Consider the following 16,843-nt stretch of genomic DNA (forward strand, 5'->3'; position numbering starts at 1 on the left):
GCTACGAGCCAGAGACCCTCACCCCTTGAGCTTGTGCTCTTGGACCGATCTAGGTATTTGTTGATCAATACCAATCCTAGTCTTACTGCGAAGGACCTACCTCTGAGCTTTCCCTGTTATTGCAATTCGCACACCCAGAATTCTCGAACGCAAGGGGAGTCGACCGAAGCCTGATCGATCTAAAGCGATCTTTGCCCGAGATAATTGACGTCACTTGGAGTATTCAAACAGGTCAAACAGGTTGACCGCAAAGCTGCGTGCTGCCGACGTCGGCTACATCATTTTTCACGACTGTGGTCAATCAGTTGCACCTGTTCCACGTTCGCGATATCCACGCGGTTATTCCAGAACGCCAGGAACACCCATCCATGATCTCCCACGATGGTGTATTTCGGGGCCTTTCCAGCATGCTCCGCGGAGTACCTGTACTCTGTACTCTGTACTGTGTCCGACTAACCGAATCTGATAAGGCCAAGGAACTGTGCCCACTCGGGTAGTTCAACCGAGGGATGATTTCCTGATACGGTTAGACCTCCCCCATTTGGCTGACTCCCCATGAAAATTCCAAGAATAGAATGGAGCCTCAGCTCAGCCTTTTTCAACGCTCCAGATCACGTCTTGTATCTCTTCTTCATGAATCCCATCCTGGATTCCCCAGACCATGCGGTTGCTTTCTCTGGTGTTGTTGGCACTGCATGGAGTGCAGGCGGCGTTTATCCGCAGGCTTGAATGCGATCTCGCCGATATTCCGTCGTCTCCGATAGACCCGGTCTTTCAGCCTCTCAGTTTGAGTGGTGGATTGGATGAATCGAATGTATTATTCTTGAAACTGTCAGGAGATTATCCGGGCCCCGATGGCTGTGAGCTGCTCAATGGAGCAATCGCAAAGGTGCTGGTGGATGTGAAAGTGCTAGGCCGTACTGTGGGATATCAGATCGAGTCGAATGGGAGCTGTCCAACGGTTTCTCCTATTGGGCATCTAAGGTGAGTTAATTACCAAATGAGGAAAATAAGAAGTATGTGCCAACATTATATAGGTCTGATCCTCGAACGTACACAAACTACGAGTCTTTTTATTCGTTGGACGGGGCATATCAACTTCACACACTGGCGACAACTATTCGTCTCCAACTCAACAATGGCAGCGATGCGGCTTGCGTCGCAGCGCATATTACACCAGATATTGGTCCTCTTGCATCAAACCTTTTAAAGTCACTTCCATTGGCCATCATGCTTATCTCAGGCATCATTGCCGCAGGGATTAGGATTTATCGGAATCGAGGGTCGAGCATCTTCCGCTACGAAATCGCCAACAGTGCCAACGACCCTGCTGAATGCTTCTTCCCGGGGATGGGAAGCTGTCTACAATATATTCAGTTTGTCTTCATGACAGGTTGCCTGACTCTATCCTATCCTGGCTTTTTCAAACCCATCGTCAGTCAACTCGCGTGGTCGTCGCTTTACTATGCCAATGGACCTATTACGCATGAGTTTACCTATCCCGGGATCGGCGATGGTATCTATACGATGAATGGGACTTATGGATTGGAGCTCATGGCCCAGACCTTGGGTGCGACTACTGTGGGTGATCTCTGGATCAATTCTACTATCAATCTGGCCGTGATGCTTGTGGGCATTGTGGCCGTCGTCCAATACGCTACGCTTGTCAAGTGGATGAGAAATATAATTCCATTCTGGAAGACACCAGGAGGCCTTGATCTCCGAGCAGAATTCCTCACTCGTATCCAGCATACCGGATGGAGTGTTCTTCGCACAATGCTCCAGTACTACCTACTTCCTATCGTCACCTTCTCGCTTTATCAACCCCTCATGGCGACCTTCTTCCCAGTCTATCGCACGTTTCTTGCAGTCATGTTGGTAGCTCTCCTGGCTGTTACACTGGGGCTCGTGGTCCGCTACCTGGGTATACAGAACCGGCAGGAAATCTTCTTCGCAGACAGCATTCTTTCGAAACAAACAACCAGGTCATGGCTTTTGGATGCGCTGCATGGTATCCCTTTAATCCAGGGAGTGGCAATCGGTGGCCTTCAGGTCTCCGGAGTGGGCCAGATTATTGTTCTTGCTGCTTGCGAGATATTCCTGATCATCGTCCTAGCATTGCATTATCAACGACATACATCGCTTTGGAAACCGGTAGCATTTCCTGCCGTCCGACTCACAACGATCCTCATTAGCTGTGCATTCCTTCCCGCTGCGGGACTGAGCGAAGGGACGAAGGGCTACCTGGGATATTCAATATTATTTTTGCATGCCGCGGCTTTACTTTTTGGATTTCTTGCTACTGCTGTTGTGGACTTGGCAAGGCTCGTGCTGGGAACAGCTGATCCAGCGGGCCGTCCAGATAGTACTCCGGTATGTCCATCATACCTTTCCTGTATCAGGCCAATACTAACGATGATCAGGTCTTCGGATTAGATCAATTATCACGACGTTCGAAACGGAGAACGACCTTTGGTGAATTACCAGCACTCTCCCCTGATGGTATATCACAGTCAAACCATGGCATATGTTTGAAAATGTTAACCAATGGTTTAGATCAACCAACCACAACCTACATCCCACACTCCTCATTCAGAGCATCCTCTCTAGAAGGCTCAGCTGCCACTGCAAATACCGAGAGCCATTACTTCTACCGACCTCCTCGTCACAACCAAACTTCAAGTTCCCCCATTGACTACGGAAGCAGAGCAACTATGCAATCTATACCGTCGTCGCCATCGTCGCCCACACCGTCATCAGAGATCGTTCAAGAGTCTCACAGCCCGAGTATGGATTTGGCAGATATGGAAATGGAAATTGATAAGCCATCCGACGTTGATTATTCTATACGGGAGGCAGATCAATATTATCGACACGCCGCTGCAAGGACTATTGTCATGGGCTCACCTAACCCAGGGCAAGATTCTCCGTCACGGCCGACTGGTTCTGGCGCTTCTCTATCTCTGTGGATGCAGCGGAAGGGGAAGAAGGAAAAAAGGTTCGAGGTTGTTAGATCAAGGCCTTCGTCCGAATGATGTACTTGGATAAATATTCTGAATTATCTTTAAAAACTAGTATAGACCAGATAAACGCTTGGATTCTTACAGATGCACATTTCCAATGACTGGAGGGCATAAATCAAACTTCAGGTTCCATGGCTAGGATGACAGTCCGTAGACAAAGCTGGAAAGTGCAGTGCAACACCGTGAACAGATAAACTAGATTTGATGAAGTGAATGCGGATGTACCACTCCTTCACTACCTCCCTGTGGTGAGCATGGGCCTTCAATAATTGTAGCCTGAATTCAATGTGAGAGCCTCCACTCTGCAGCTCCCACATCCAGTCAATCATCCACAAATATGCTCTTCTAGTGATAATTGACTGCAACAGCAAAGTAACAACTGAACTCAATACTCAGATCAGCAGGAACTTGAATTTACTTTTCATATAATGACGTGAAAGTCCTTCCCCTACTATTTACCGGTACACCCAGGCCCCAGCGTTGCGCACCGAGTGGAAAGACGATCCACCAAGTTTGGCTGCTCAGTGAAGAGCCTTACACGCAGGTAATGATAAGCGTAAAATGGCCCAAGAGCAGAGAAGACGAAGCGAAAAGATATTTATTTGCCTGGAGAAAATTGGGCATGTGAAAACGGCATCTGAGATGGATGTCAGGGAACCACTCCTCACTCGCTAACCACAAAGACAGTTCCTTTTTCACCACCTTCCTGAGGAAAGAACAATAAGAAGTTGGTGGCTTCTACTAAGCAAGAAGAGGAACAGCGTGAGAGTTTGTAAAAGTCTAGTTTCAGGAATGAGGGTTGATTAATGTATTCTAACAGCTATCATTATTTGATACGGTAATAAAAGTCTGCGACGCCCGTCCACCTGGCTCAGTCTCTCATAAACGCACTCCCAGAGGCCATATTAACCATTAAACATTATCATCTTCGTCATCGTAATCCATAACAAGTCACGTCCATGCCCTACGATCCCAGACTCAACTCTTCTGTACATCCCGGACCGCTCTCGAACAAACCCAACAAGCCCAAACAAACAACCCGAGGTGCAGAGCCCTAAGAACCCAGTTAACCACCAGTCTTCTTCCCAAAATAAAGCAAACCTACGAGTCCAAAATTCCAACCACACACCCAAAATACTCCACCCCCTTCAACGCCCTCGCAACAGTATCACACGATCCTGGCGGTCCGTGATTACACGAATACCGTGATCCATAACTTGCCACAAACTCCAGCTTCGTAATGCACCATCCCAGGACCGTGCCGAAGGCGATTAGATCGAATGTAATGTAGATTGCAGGGTGTATAATGGCGCTACTGAAGATGCGGATGAGGAGGATGAGGAGGGACCAGAAGAGGGCGTATGCTGTCTGTTTGTTGCTTGGTTAGCATTCCGTAGTCGGTTCGTGGTAGGAACAAACGTACAAAGATCAACGGAAAGAGGGTGAGAAAGCTGCCCACGCTGTCCGTGTATACCTCATCGTGTGCTCTGAACATCCATGCAAAAGCAACGACGCACACAATCGAAGCGAAGATGGTGGCGACGCGCAGGATGAGGATTGCCGGATGGCGGTCGTGAGAAATGGGTCGGGAGGCCTTCATGGCGTATTTCGTCTTTTCGTGTCTATGCGTTCTCTAAATAGTATTTATATCTATTCCGTTGCGAATCCAGGGTTCATGATGCCTGCCAAGCGTAGCCAAGGCCGATACGAAGACAAGAAGTGGCTTCTGTGACGATCAACTGGCTGTGTCTGAAGGGTCCAACTTAAATATTTCCCTCCACTTGCTGTGCCTCAATCGAGACTGGGCATTGTATTTGAGTGGAGGGGTTGTTGAACATGTGCTCAGAGCTGTTCTGGGGAAGGTTATCAATTGCCCCAGTGACGCAGGAACCTGTCAAAAATAGAAACATATTATGGACGGCGAGAAAATTGCTTTGTCTAATGCTAAAACAATAACAACAGAAAGAAACGATGTTCACAAACCGGGTATCGATCATGTCACATAAAATCATTACCACCACGACGAATCCAATCAACAACCTCCAAGTGCAGCCCCATCCATCTCCCTCTGCCTCTCCAAATTCTTAAGCCTCTCATTCAACCTCATAATCTCCTCTTCTTTCTTCTTCAACACCTCTCTTGAGATATCCCGCCCGCGGCTAATTCCCTTCATCCGCAAGTCGAATTTATTCAGCAATTCAACGAGGTCTTCCTGTGTCGAGTGGGGGATTATCACGTATTGAGATTCGAGAAGAAATATTGCCTGATTCGCGAGGTCCGATCGTTGCTGTGCTGTCTGAGAAGAAGAGGGCGATGAGGTGAGTACATTCTTGTATTTCGTAGGCGTGGGCGTCGTGCAGATTTCTGCGGAGGAGGGTGGAGCGCGGTTCGGTGTCCATGAGAATGACGGAGAGCGTTGGGTGAGGGGCTGTGTCGGTGAGAAGGATTGTGCTTGCGCTGGTGATATTTGCGGCTGCGATGGAGTCCCGAATAGGCCTTGTTGGGTTTGTAGACGTTCGTTATCAACAATATCAGATATCTTCCGCCTCCCGGGTGAGGTAGTCGTCGCTGTTCGTAAAGCTTTTCGCGGGCTTTCTTCACCAGCATTCCCACTTTGGACTTGCTTCAACCGGTCCATAAACGACATCCCTTTCCCAGTACCAATATCATCATCGTCATTGTTGAACAGCTCAGTATCATCCTCCCCTATCATTGTCATCCTCGCACTCCTCGTCCCAGAAACCGGCGTGAAGAAATCCCGTATCTTGCGTTCCGTTTGCGGTGTCAACAGCCCGTTCCCATTATCACCCTTGTCCCCGAAAGACATCCTGGACCGCTTCGATGGTGTCGTCGGGCCATTCATTCCTGCCTCAGTGGTTGAAGTTTCCGTCTCGGATTTTGAATTCGAAAGCACGACAATCTTCTCCCTAACCTCCGCGTCGTTTGCCCAGAGAAAGAAGTTACATCGTTGGTTTGCGTTCTGCTGTGGTTGCTGGCACGTCCAGACTATTCACCCACTTGATTAGCTTCTTCGCTTCATGATACTAAACCAGGGTAACATAAAGAAAGCATACACCATCTCCCATGATTAACTCCATTATTCTTTGTCTGGAGCTTAATCGCCGGCGGACGGTTGGGACAGTTGCAGCACCAGGTGCCGTTGATGAAGAGGCCATTTAACGGAATTGCGGTGGAGGTGCGGGGAGATGCGGCCGCTCTATTCCTACTAGCATTATGGGGTGGTTCTTTGCGAGGGGATAACATTTTGTCGCTGTAGATCAATGTAGTTGTGCGGTCATGAATTGAGGAGATAATATTGGTGATATATTTTGACGGCGATGGTCGCTATGGAAACATGCGGATGCGGGGGTGGAGTCGGTGGATTGATGTCCGCGACCATCTATGATTACCCTTTACGGAAGACTGTGAATGCTGCGAATTCTGTATGCAGTGACTGAGTAAAGGAGACTTGGAACTACAGTGTTGGACTTTCTTTCGTTAGTTCCTATCTATCTTCATCCCCAGGAGTATCATATTTTCACACAGCAGCAGTCAACACAGTCTCAACGGTTGATAATCCAGGGTTTTAGTAGCCCATTCAATATCGAATCTGGAGACGAGTCCATTGAAAATACGCCGATATAGCATTTTTGAATTCTTGGGCATAATTTTCGGAGAATAACTGGTCACAGTGGAAATATATCTTGTTCAGAGGCCCCAACCAAAGTGTTGATATATCACAGAAAAGATATATCCTTGCAAGAAGCCGGGAGCTCTCACTGAGGAGGACAGTCGCCGGTCAAACGGCACGGTCTGATTGAAGCCCCTAAAGAACCGTCTCCCTCCTTGTCACCTTATCTCAAAATGGGACAAGACTAAATTGACCTTGAGGACAATGTTCAGGGCCAGAAAATGGGAGAATGTTTGATCAAGTTAAACAAGCCAAATGGAAACACTCGTCAAAAGTGACCATTATGCGTACCGTACCTACCAAGGCGTTCCTCACCAGGAATATCTCACACAAGATACATTCTGGCAAGCACACCATTCCATCTACTACCGTGCAGTTGAGGACATGAAATGCAGAGATCCCAAAAGCGCACAATGCTTTGAAACAAGGCACTGTATGAATCTTTACTTCCATGATCACTGCACAAACCAAGCATATCTTACAGAGGACCATGATTTCCAGAAAGCTCACCTCCATGAAATTCCCTATCCTGGGTATTGATCTGATGTTGTCCTAGCAAAGGCATTGTCGAATACTACCCCACACACATCGAAGGAATTCGAGATGAGAAGATGCGGTATATCAGGGCTACCAGACTCGAACACAGAGACAAAACGTGTGAACACCCGCTGACAGAAAGAATGAAACTAAACCAAAAACAGCTTCGTGACAGGCAAAGCAGCTATCACTCTGTCTACGCCATACAAGCAAGATACAGTCTTGCGGACACCCCGCGCAATAAATTCCGTGATCCCTTATCTACTACTGCGACCAAGGACGATACGTGATGGTGGTATTATTCACGTCGTCCACGATATGACTGACCCTCACGTCTGGAAGATATCCAGAAAGTATCAGTTATAGCGGTTACTTGTGGCGAAGACCAGATCTTGAGTGCTTTAATCCGCTTCGATTTCCCGGACACTTGGCACACAAAACTTTGGTATGTGCCCAAGCCCCTCTCTCTTGAAGGTATGAGAATGCAGAAATTACACCTACAATGAACCAATGGGTATCTTGAACCAGGCCTGCCAGCCCGTGCTTACTTCAATACATAAAAAAGCCTGCTGACAGTACTTTGCTTATGCCCAACCATACGCTAGATCCTGAGGTGTAGGAGATCCCAACCAGACCTGCACGACCCGACGTTCCACTACCGGAATTTTTCAAGTGAACAAATCCCTGGCCCTATGGGTTGGCACGCGAAATAGTCTCCGAAGCGCCATGTCCGTCAACCACAAGACGAATACAGAGCACATATCGCATCCACGCGATTGCACCCCACTTACGCGTTTACATTTACGAGGTGTCAAATAAAACGGCGACCAGGAGAGGGATACCATGATTCCGGCTCCCGATTTCGACTGACAGTACCACGGCATTTCGATGTTTCGATTGCCATGGTCTGTAAAAGTACTCAAGACCGCCACAACAAGCAGTTAAATTCATACATCGCATCGACGTCTTTAGGCCCCGCTCAGAACTCGATTACCTTGCAGACATGGGCATAACAAAGCCACCCAGGTCGATTCGCGGCATGTCTGGGATGTCTACAATACCGTACATATACCTGGCAGGTAATAAGAGACCAGTAAGGCAATCGCTGGCTAGCGTGCTGTGATTACTATATAGTGTTAGTACCACGGTCTGCAGTTTTTTCTATCGATGGTCAATGGTTAAGACATCATGCGTGATTAGTGTTCTGCTTTGTTTTGCTCTACTGTGTGGAATGGTCATTACAAGTTGTATGGTGAAGAACCGTCTTGGGTTTCCGTGTCAGGTTACGTGGGGGTCTACGATTCTCATTGTCAGACAGTTCATCCTATAGCATCGATATTGTATATGGCATACAGTATAGACAAGACAAACCTCTTGGTGTATATGTGTATGCGCTACGTTACTCCTAATATATTACTAAAAAGAAACTCCATGCAGTGTGCAATGCATTCCCTGATAACAACAATAACAACGAAACCATCTAAACCCATCCTAACGAACAAACGTGCAGGGTATCAAACATATCATTTCAATCAAACCTTTCCTTATAACCCTTCCATAGCACATCCATCCCCTCTACACCGCAAACTTACTCAGCGTCGCTCCGCGCCGCTACTCCGCCAAAACTAACCTCAACATAACCCCAAACGACTCCTTCAACTTCACCACCTCCCTAACCTCCGGCTTCACCGGCTCCCCCGCCGTCCGTCTCAGCTGATCCTGCTTCTTAACCCTGCGTCTGCGCTCAGCCGCAATGGGATCCAGATCTTCGCGCTCGTCTGCTTCTTCGGGGTCTTCGTCATCAGAGCCGGCGTCGGAGATGGCGAGGTCTTCTAGATCGGCCTGCGCAAACTTGTTAGATTGAGTTTTATAAGGGTGATATGTAGGGAAAGGAGTGTAAGGAAATGGGTGAAGCGGGACGGGAAGTACCTCATCAAGACCAAAATCACTTGTCTTGAAACTTCCACTTGGGAATCCTTCGGCGCCAGTGCCTTCCGCAGCCATCTTCTGCCGTGTTTTGTTCAAATGCCACCTCTTGCGATCCTCATGCCACTGGATGAGCGAATTGATTTCCCCCAGCGCCTTGTTCTTATCGACTTGTCCCACATCAACGGCACCCTGGATCAGAGCATTCATATCTAATTTCCCGCCATTAGGCCCGTGGCGCAGGAACTCCAAGATACCCTCGATCCACGACATCAATGACCCAAAGAGTCCATTATCATGCAGATGCACTTCGTGGATGAATTTGTAGAAGTTGTCCTGGTGGCGCTCGCAAAGGTCGATGAAGGCTTGGACGGTTTGGTTGGGGTCAGCAGAGGCGTCTTGGCTCTGGCACTTTTCGATGACGGCGATGGCGTCATCGGCGAAGTGCGCGAAGTCGGTGATGCTGCTGTAGACGTTGGCGGATTTGTAGACGCGGACGAGGGGCTCGTAGAATATCGTGAACAGATCGCGGAATAATTGAAGAGTCACGGGTTCCTCGACGATGCTGAGCATCATGGCCTTGTCGCGTTGGCGGGTGTAGAGTTTGAGGAGTTGTTTCATGTTGGCGAACCAGTGGGCGCCTTCGCGCATTTCTTGGTCGACGTTTTCGACGGCGTAGTTCCAGGCGACGTAGCCGTTGAATACGCGCTCGAATTGTTCGGGTGTGAGCTCGGGCGTGAGCAGTTCGGAGCGGAGGATCGCCACAATCAGATCGACGTCTTCTGCTGTTGCTTCGGAACGAATCTCGTTCTTGGCGTCTTCGTCTGCGTCGGTAAAGGCCTTCAACTTCTGGCACAGAATGGGATCCTCAACCTTGGCGGCCAGGGCATCAATCGACTTCTGGAAAGACTTGATGCCATCGTTCAAAGTCATCGAGAATATACGCTGCAGAAGAGACCGTGATCCAAATGGCTGCGCCAAGAAGATATCCAGCACACCAGACATCACAGCCGCAGGGTTAGCGACACGGATCACATTCTTCATGATAGTATACGGAACAAGCGAATGTATCCGCTTAAACTGCGCAAACAGCTCAGGAGAGTTGTCTTCGGCCAAGAACAGGTGATACAGAGTCGCAGCAATCCTGATCAGTTAGCATCTGCCATAATAAAAACCTGAGGGATACATACTCAATACGAAGCCACTCAGCAAACTTCTGATACTGAGGACTAAGATCGGCGACAGTTTGCTTCTCACGAATCTCAGCGAAAAGCTTGGTCAAGCCATTGCTCTCCACGATATCCCGACGGAAATTCTCCATGTAAACATCCAATTCAGCAGCGCGTTGTCTAGCAATCTCGTAGAACCGCTTCTGCTCCTCGATCCTAACAGAATCAACCTCCTTGCGTCTCTGGATGTCAACCAAATCATCCTCAGTCAAAGAAATAGGCTCTCCTGTCAGAAACTCCTGCATCGCCTTCGACTCAGACAACCGCTTGTGCTGGAGAAGCGTACGCAGGAACGCGCGCAGAGAAACACGCTGCTCCTCTCTGTACAGCACCGTCTCCCTAGACTCATCACTGGATGGCCTAGGCGACTTTGACCTCCCAAGAGACGACCTCCCAGATCGACCGGACGAGCGAGACAACGACCGGTGGTGGCTGTGGTGGTTTCCAGGAGCCAACGTCCGAGAAGACCGGTTTTCCTCCTGAGTGATGCCGACCTCCTGCATAGAGAACGACGAAATAGACGAGACATCGTCATCCTGCGTCGACGAGCCCCACCAGCTCGTCGTCGAAGACGATTTGTTCTTCCGTGGGAGCGTAGGGAGCGGCTTTCCAGGGAACTCAGTCTGCAGTTGTTTATAAAGCTTTGAGAAATCGCCATATCGCCTGCCAACGAACAAATCAGACTGCCCTTCCCGGTGAACACGAATGATGAATTCCTATCGGACGCTGTTAGCCACCATTCCATTCCAACTCTCAGCACCTAAAGTGTCACTTACAGCATGCTGATGATGCCTCACTGTTCGTCGGACAGACCTAACCCTCACAGCTGCAACATTAACATCCCACCCATGAATCGCATGCCCCTCGGGCACATTCGCCAGAATCCCATTCTCATTCGCCCCGCGATCCACAACCTCCATCTCCGAAAACTGTATCCGCTCCTCATACCCCGACGCCGTCGGAATCCCCGACACCATCATCAACTCCACCAGCTTCTCGCATTTCCTCGCCAGCTTCCGTCTCTTGGTCTCTTCAAGTCGGTCCTCGGACGAGGAGACGTGTTTGTTCGCAAAGGACTCGAGAAAGATCTGCAGTTTGTCTTGCCAGAATTCCTGCTCGCGGGCTTGGTCGAGGAACGGGAAGTTGCGGACATGGTGGACGAAGATGTAGCGGAGGATGGGGAGTTCGGAGTCGATGGGGGCGACTTCGCCGTATTCCGATTTGAAGGGGGCGCCGAAGCGGTGCAGGGCGGTTGGGGAGTTGAGTTCGGCGATCTCGGTGCGGACTTGGTGGGCAATGAGTTCGCGTTTGAGGTCTATATTTTGACCCTGTTAGCAAGCTATCTTAGAGAGGATAAGTGAAGGGCTGCGAACAGTGTTCCTGCCTCCCCGTCAGGATCTGCCCTGGGGGTGGTGGTGTGGTCTGCGAAGGTGGTGCCGGGACCTGAGGATGCCCGCCGACCGGCTTGCGCTGCGGCACCGACTGTCGTTTCTCGTTCTGCATGTTGGTTATGGTGGTTTATGACCCTCTAAACCACCGCGATGGTCTTTTTATATAACTAAAAAGAAAGAAAAAAGAGAATAGGGCGGAATCCGTCTGCCTAGCGGCGTAGCGTTGGTTGGGTGCAACGGCGGATGACGTTTCGATCTTATGCAGCGCCGAGAAAGCGTTGACTGCAGATGCGTGACTGCACTGAACACCGGGGAATTCCCGGATACTCCGTATATGGCTTAAGAATTCAGTCTATTATGGGAGAGTTAGTAGATATTAGGAAAGAGATTGCTGAGTAGCAGTGAGAGAAGAGGGGAAGTGAGGTGGTAACTAACTGTTAGTGGTATTGGTCAGTCAGCGGGAATGTGGTTATACGCAACCATGGCTCATTCTCTAAGTGCGATCTACCCTCTATATAAATAGTCGGCAATAGTCAAACTATCTGCTTTGTGACGCGTCTGCTCAGCCCTGTGGCCCCATGTCCCTTCTATTTACGGGGAGTCTGCCTTGGCAGCTATTCAGGCAGAGCAATAGACTACAAGTACCTACTTGCACTGGCACTGGAGAGCAACGTATTCATAATGTGCTTCTAAAAATCTGTGTTTTTAACCAACAACATCGGCGTGGCCGACCCAAGATAATGAATAATTGACAAAATAATGAATAGTAACAAGCAAATCGAACGAAAGAAAGATCCCAATCCAAGATAGAAATGCTGCTGGTCATTTCCCGGTGCCACACGCACATATATCCCGGGAAATGCTCACACGCACATAACACACACGCTAGACCATCCAAAACGCCATATGTCCAAAAAGAAAGTGTAAAGAGGGGCTGTTGGCTATTTAATAGATGTTGATTTCCACCTCAGCGGGCCATGCTTGGTGGTAGTACCCCGTCTGCTCTTGCTGCTGGGCAGGGAACATCGCATTCGGATCGCCCATTCCCGCAAGGGCGTTGTTCATGGGTTCGCTGGGATAAGTGGGATTTTGAAAGAGCGGGAAGTCGTTTTCAAACTTGCTGGTTTGGTAGTTCTGGTCACACAGGTCGGCAAACCCCTCATCAAATTGCTGGCTGAACTGGGTGTAGGCCAAAGGATCTGCCATGCACGGGTCCTCGGAGTATGACTGCATGGCATTACCACCAACCTGTTGCGGCGTCATCATCTGCATGTTCGTCGCGGCAAATTCGTTGTTAAAGTTCTGCGCGCCCAGATTGCTCCATTCCAAGTCGAGGCTACTGCTGTCGGTCGAAGTCATCGGGGATCCTCCAAAGCCCATTGCGGCGCCTGTGAAGTCGGGGATCGCTACATCGAGCGGCATGTTCGTCATGTCCGGCGGAATCAAACCGTTGGGGTCGGCATTTTCAAGTTGAGATTGGAATGCGTCAAGCCCCGTCGTACTGGTCGGAAACGAATCAAAGTCACTGGCACCACCAGTATACGCACTGGCGGAGGACGAGGAGCCCTGGTATGGACTGGCTTCCGGGAAAAGCTGGAAGTCTCCGGCTCCAGTTTGCGCCGGGGGATTTGCAAACGAAAATTGAGGGTTCGAGTAAGCCGGTCCAGTGGCAGGTTCGTAGGGTGACTGAATTGATCCCGTGGCTGGAGTCGAGAGCGTAGCCGATGCAGAGGCCGGAGTTGCCATGCTGGATGACTGAGGCGTTGCCAAAGTCGTCTTTGGAAGACCTTTGCCGTTGTGCTTGGATCGGACGTAAGCCCATCCGTGGGTTTTCTCCATATGTTGTTTGCAATTGCTCTCCCGCTTAGACTGGTAGGGACATGGTTTGAAGAGACAGCGGTAGACACATGGGGACTTGGAATGCTTGTCATTGATGTGGCGGTCCCTTTCCTTTTCGGTGGGCCATCCAATCTCGAAGTACTTGCAAGTCTTGTCGGAGCACTTCCAAGGACGGGTGTGCGTCTTCTCGTGTTTACTGGTACGGGGTTAGCGCTAACACAAACCCAGGAGGGATAATACTCACGTCAAATCGCATGGTCTCTTAAAGACCTTCTCACAGTTTGCACACTTCTGATTGATGTCCATCGGAGGAGCGTTCTTCTTACGGCGAGCCATGGAGCGCACGGCACCCTCATCAGCCGAGCTGACGCTCAAGTTCCGCTTGAGAACAGACCCGTTGTATGTCTCTCCGGTTTTCATGGAAATGGCCTGGCCATCCTTGTAGGCGACGAGCTCAGCTGGACGTCCAGTCTTGGCCATGCCACCCTCCAAGGCAAGGCGGGACTTTGCAGCTGCCCGGTTCTTGTTCCTAGATTCATTGATCATCGCAGCATGTCGGCGGACCTGTTCGACGAGATCAAGGAAATAGCCGTTAGTGTAAGGCCTGTCCGACGGCAGTCGCTGGTCCAGTTCGTTGATATGATATAGTGACGTATGGAGGCACTGGATCGTGAAGTCGCAGAAACGCAAATAGGACGCCCCGGAAGTCGCACGTTGCTTCAAGAGAAAAAGAAAGATATAAGCAATGCCCCTAAACGCCATATTTGAAAGAAGAGCCCAAAGGAAGATCACTTACTGGAGCCAACCACAAAAGGGTCTTTTCAATATCACGCAGACAAGAGATTTCTTTATTGTCAACCAGCTGAGGAATGCTCCGCACAAGGGGATGGAACGGCTTTAAGCTCTCTTCCCTGAGAATGGGAATCATAACCAAAGCTTCGATCTGCTTGCGAGCAAGGGGAGACAGCGAGTGTTTACCCGATACGTTGGATTGCAATGCAGAGATCGAGCTAGTGATGGCGGACTGAGTGGTCAGGGCGCTGGATTCAAAGCCCTGGACCGACAACTGTCCTGCTGCCACTATTGACAGTTAGTATTGCAAATATAAGAGTTGAAACGATGGATATACCTTTACCCTTCTCAGACATCATGCCTTCGCTGCTGCTAATAGAACTGCCCAATCCGCTGTCGGAAGCGTGATCATGATGGGCCTTGGCCGGAGAGTCGGGTGGAGAGAAGCACTGCGGAGCGTGCATCATGGGATGTTTGTCGGCCTTTCTCACGAGGGCATTGGATTGGGTTTGTCTCTGGAGGAAGCTTCGGGGAACTGGCATGTCGTCTTGCGGTTGAGCCATGGCGTTGGAACTGTCGGTGGAATTGAGGTCAATACGGTTCAGGATATCAGACATGCGTTCCTCTCCCGCAACGATGGCTTCTAAAGACTTGGGGCAAGTAGGAGACCGAGTAGGCAGGGTGCGAAAAGCCACGACCGGATCACGATCCCCAGATGGCGGAGTGGTGGGGGAGTGGAAGGTTTCACCCTTTCTCAGAGACAAGTTGGGTCGAGAGGATCCATCTGGGACGATACGCGAAGAGGATGCGAGCGAAGGAGGGGCAGTGGTCATTTGACGACGACGGGGGTGAACCCGGGACGGTTCAGCCTGCGAGGCCATGACGGGAGCGAACGAAAATGACGAGACGAAGGAAAAAGATGCGATAAACTTCAAGGGGGCCTGTCAGTCCCAGGGGATCGGAGGCTCGATTGAGTTCCCGATAGTGACTCACCTGGTGTATGTAGATTGGTCGTCTGAATGAATGACGTACAAACGAGTCACGGTTCTGACGTTCTATGGGTCGTTAGCGAGTCCGCGCAGAGGAAGAGAAATGTAAATATAACTACAGTGGTACTAGTGGTACTCACATTGTCGAGAACTGGTCGCGATGAATAGAGTCGACTGGTGGATAGCGTCGTGGAAACTCGGGATGAAGACGCTAATATATATAACAGCCGACAGAGGAATGCTCTGGTGATGATAGCGATGATGCGAGAAAAGGAAAAGAGCGAGGAACAGAGTGATGAGAGAAAACTCGGGCGATCAAGTACTACCACCGGTCGTTATCAGAGGTGAAGGTGGTGATAGTTGGTGATAAGTGGAGATGCTGAAGAGCCCCTTGACGATGCTTCAGATCCCCAGAAACGGCGCCCAAAAATTCCCCCAAAACTAGAGACAAACACGCTAATATCGAAAGTCGAGCGAAAGAAAGCAAAAGTGGTGGGATGGCTGATGATAGTTGAGGGTGTGTTGATGATGTTGATGGAGATGAAAGACGGGGAAGAGAGGGAAAGAGAGAGACAAGAGGAAGGAGGCTGTTCGTCCGCCGGAGCGCGGATCCTTCTCTAGGCTGAGGCCCTTGGGATGTCTGCCTGATCCGCCAAGGCGCTTAGCCATGTAGAGTATGGTCAGTTTTTTGTTGAAGTTCTGATTGGTTAATATTGTTCCTGTATGTTACCGGAGGACGGCCTAGAGCTGTATTTCCGTTACCGCTCTCGCTGTATCTGATTGGCTGTTCTTAAAATAACAGAGCTAGAGCCTCAACCGGGGACCCTGGGAACGTAACGGGCGGTATTGTTACGCGTGGCAGTGTTGATATCATAGCCACAATATCACAGTACTACTACTACAGGAACAAGAAGAAGTGACAGCTGTCCAATACGCCTGTATGGTTATGGTTATGATTATGCCTTGCTGAGGGATTTCTTATCACCCCGCCATCAGATCAGCACTGTTGGTGTTGTATCCATGCTGATTCGCATTCACTGCTGCCAAACAATTCGACTCACCAGGGCCGGGATGTATACGCACATGTCATGCCACGGAGGCTTGGTTGAACTTCCAACACTGGAAACTTATTCATCTTCATTGTTGGCACTATACTCGTACTCGTATGGGGAAATGCTTGATCTTGAGTAAGCCATAGAACCACGGTTCAGTCCGAACCGACCCTCGCGTCATTTTTTTTTCTTTGCGATATCAAACGGAGAACCGGCTATGAACTACCGAGTACAGAGTAGAAAGCCGGCTTTATTGATCGTAAAACTGACCAAATCAACAGCCAATCAAAACGCAACCTCAACAAGCCTACTTCTACTTGTACAGGAGTATCCCCGAAATAGATCCGAAGATCCCCGCGGAATATGGAAGACCC

At 49.7% G+C, this 16,843-nt stretch overlaps 5 protein-coding genes across 5 annotated transcripts; 1 reads left to right on the top strand and 4 right to left on the bottom strand.

The window, feature by feature from the left end:
• Nucleotides 1-661: 661 nt before the first annotated feature.
• Nucleotides 662-3,035, top strand: ACHE_70186S (uncharacterized protein; the record flags this gene model as incomplete). The annotated part of the gene is made up of 3 exons (XM_043282491.1): nt 662-984; nt 1,038-2,373; nt 2,424-3,035. 3 exons carry the CDS (start codon nt 662-664, stop codon nt 3,033-3,035), a joined length of 2,271 nt encoding a protein of 756 aa, XP_043139865.1.
• A 1,089-nt stretch (nt 3,036-4,124) lies between these two features.
• Nucleotides 4,125-4,623, bottom strand: ACHE_70187A (uncharacterized protein; the record flags this gene model as incomplete). Its single annotated transcript, XM_043282492.1, has 2 exons — nt 4,125-4,391; nt 4,447-4,623. The coding sequence occupies 2 exons, from the start codon at nt 4,621-4,623 to the stop codon at nt 4,125-4,127; spliced, it is 444 nt and encodes a 147-aa protein (XP_043139866.1).
• A 432-nt stretch (nt 4,624-5,055) lies between these two features.
• On the bottom strand, nt 5,056-6,287 carry ACHE_70188A (uncharacterized protein; the record flags this gene model as incomplete). The annotated part of the gene is made up of 2 exons (XM_043282493.1): nt 5,056-6,029; nt 6,098-6,287. 2 exons carry the CDS (start codon nt 6,285-6,287, stop codon nt 5,056-5,058), a joined length of 1,164 nt encoding a protein of 387 aa, XP_043139867.1.
• A 2,575-nt stretch (nt 6,288-8,862) lies between these two features.
• On the bottom strand, nt 8,863-11,909 carry ACHE_70189A (PX domain-containing protein; the record flags this gene model as incomplete). Its single annotated transcript, XM_043282494.1, has 5 exons — nt 8,863-9,093; nt 9,181-10,321; nt 10,368-11,122; nt 11,183-11,721; nt 11,780-11,909. 5 exons carry the CDS (start codon nt 11,907-11,909, stop codon nt 8,863-8,865), a joined length of 2,796 nt encoding a protein of 931 aa, XP_043139868.1.
• Nucleotides 11,910-12,742: 833 nt separating this feature from the next.
• On the bottom strand, nt 12,743-15,309 carry ace1 (putative C2H2 transcription factor (Ace1); the record flags this gene model as incomplete). Its single annotated transcript, XM_043282495.1, has 4 exons — nt 12,743-13,832; nt 13,881-14,353; nt 14,433-14,716; nt 14,766-15,309. 4 exons carry the CDS (start codon nt 15,307-15,309, stop codon nt 12,743-12,745), a joined length of 2,391 nt encoding a protein of 796 aa, XP_043139869.1.
• Nucleotides 15,310-16,843: the final 1,534 nt, after the last annotated feature.

This window comes from Aspergillus chevalieri, chromosome 7 (genome assembly GCF_016861735.1).
Source record: "Aspergillus chevalieri M1 DNA, chromosome 7, nearly complete sequence".
NCBI classification, from domain to species: Eukaryota; Fungi; Ascomycota; class Eurotiomycetes; order Eurotiales; family Aspergillaceae; genus Aspergillus; species Aspergillus chevalieri.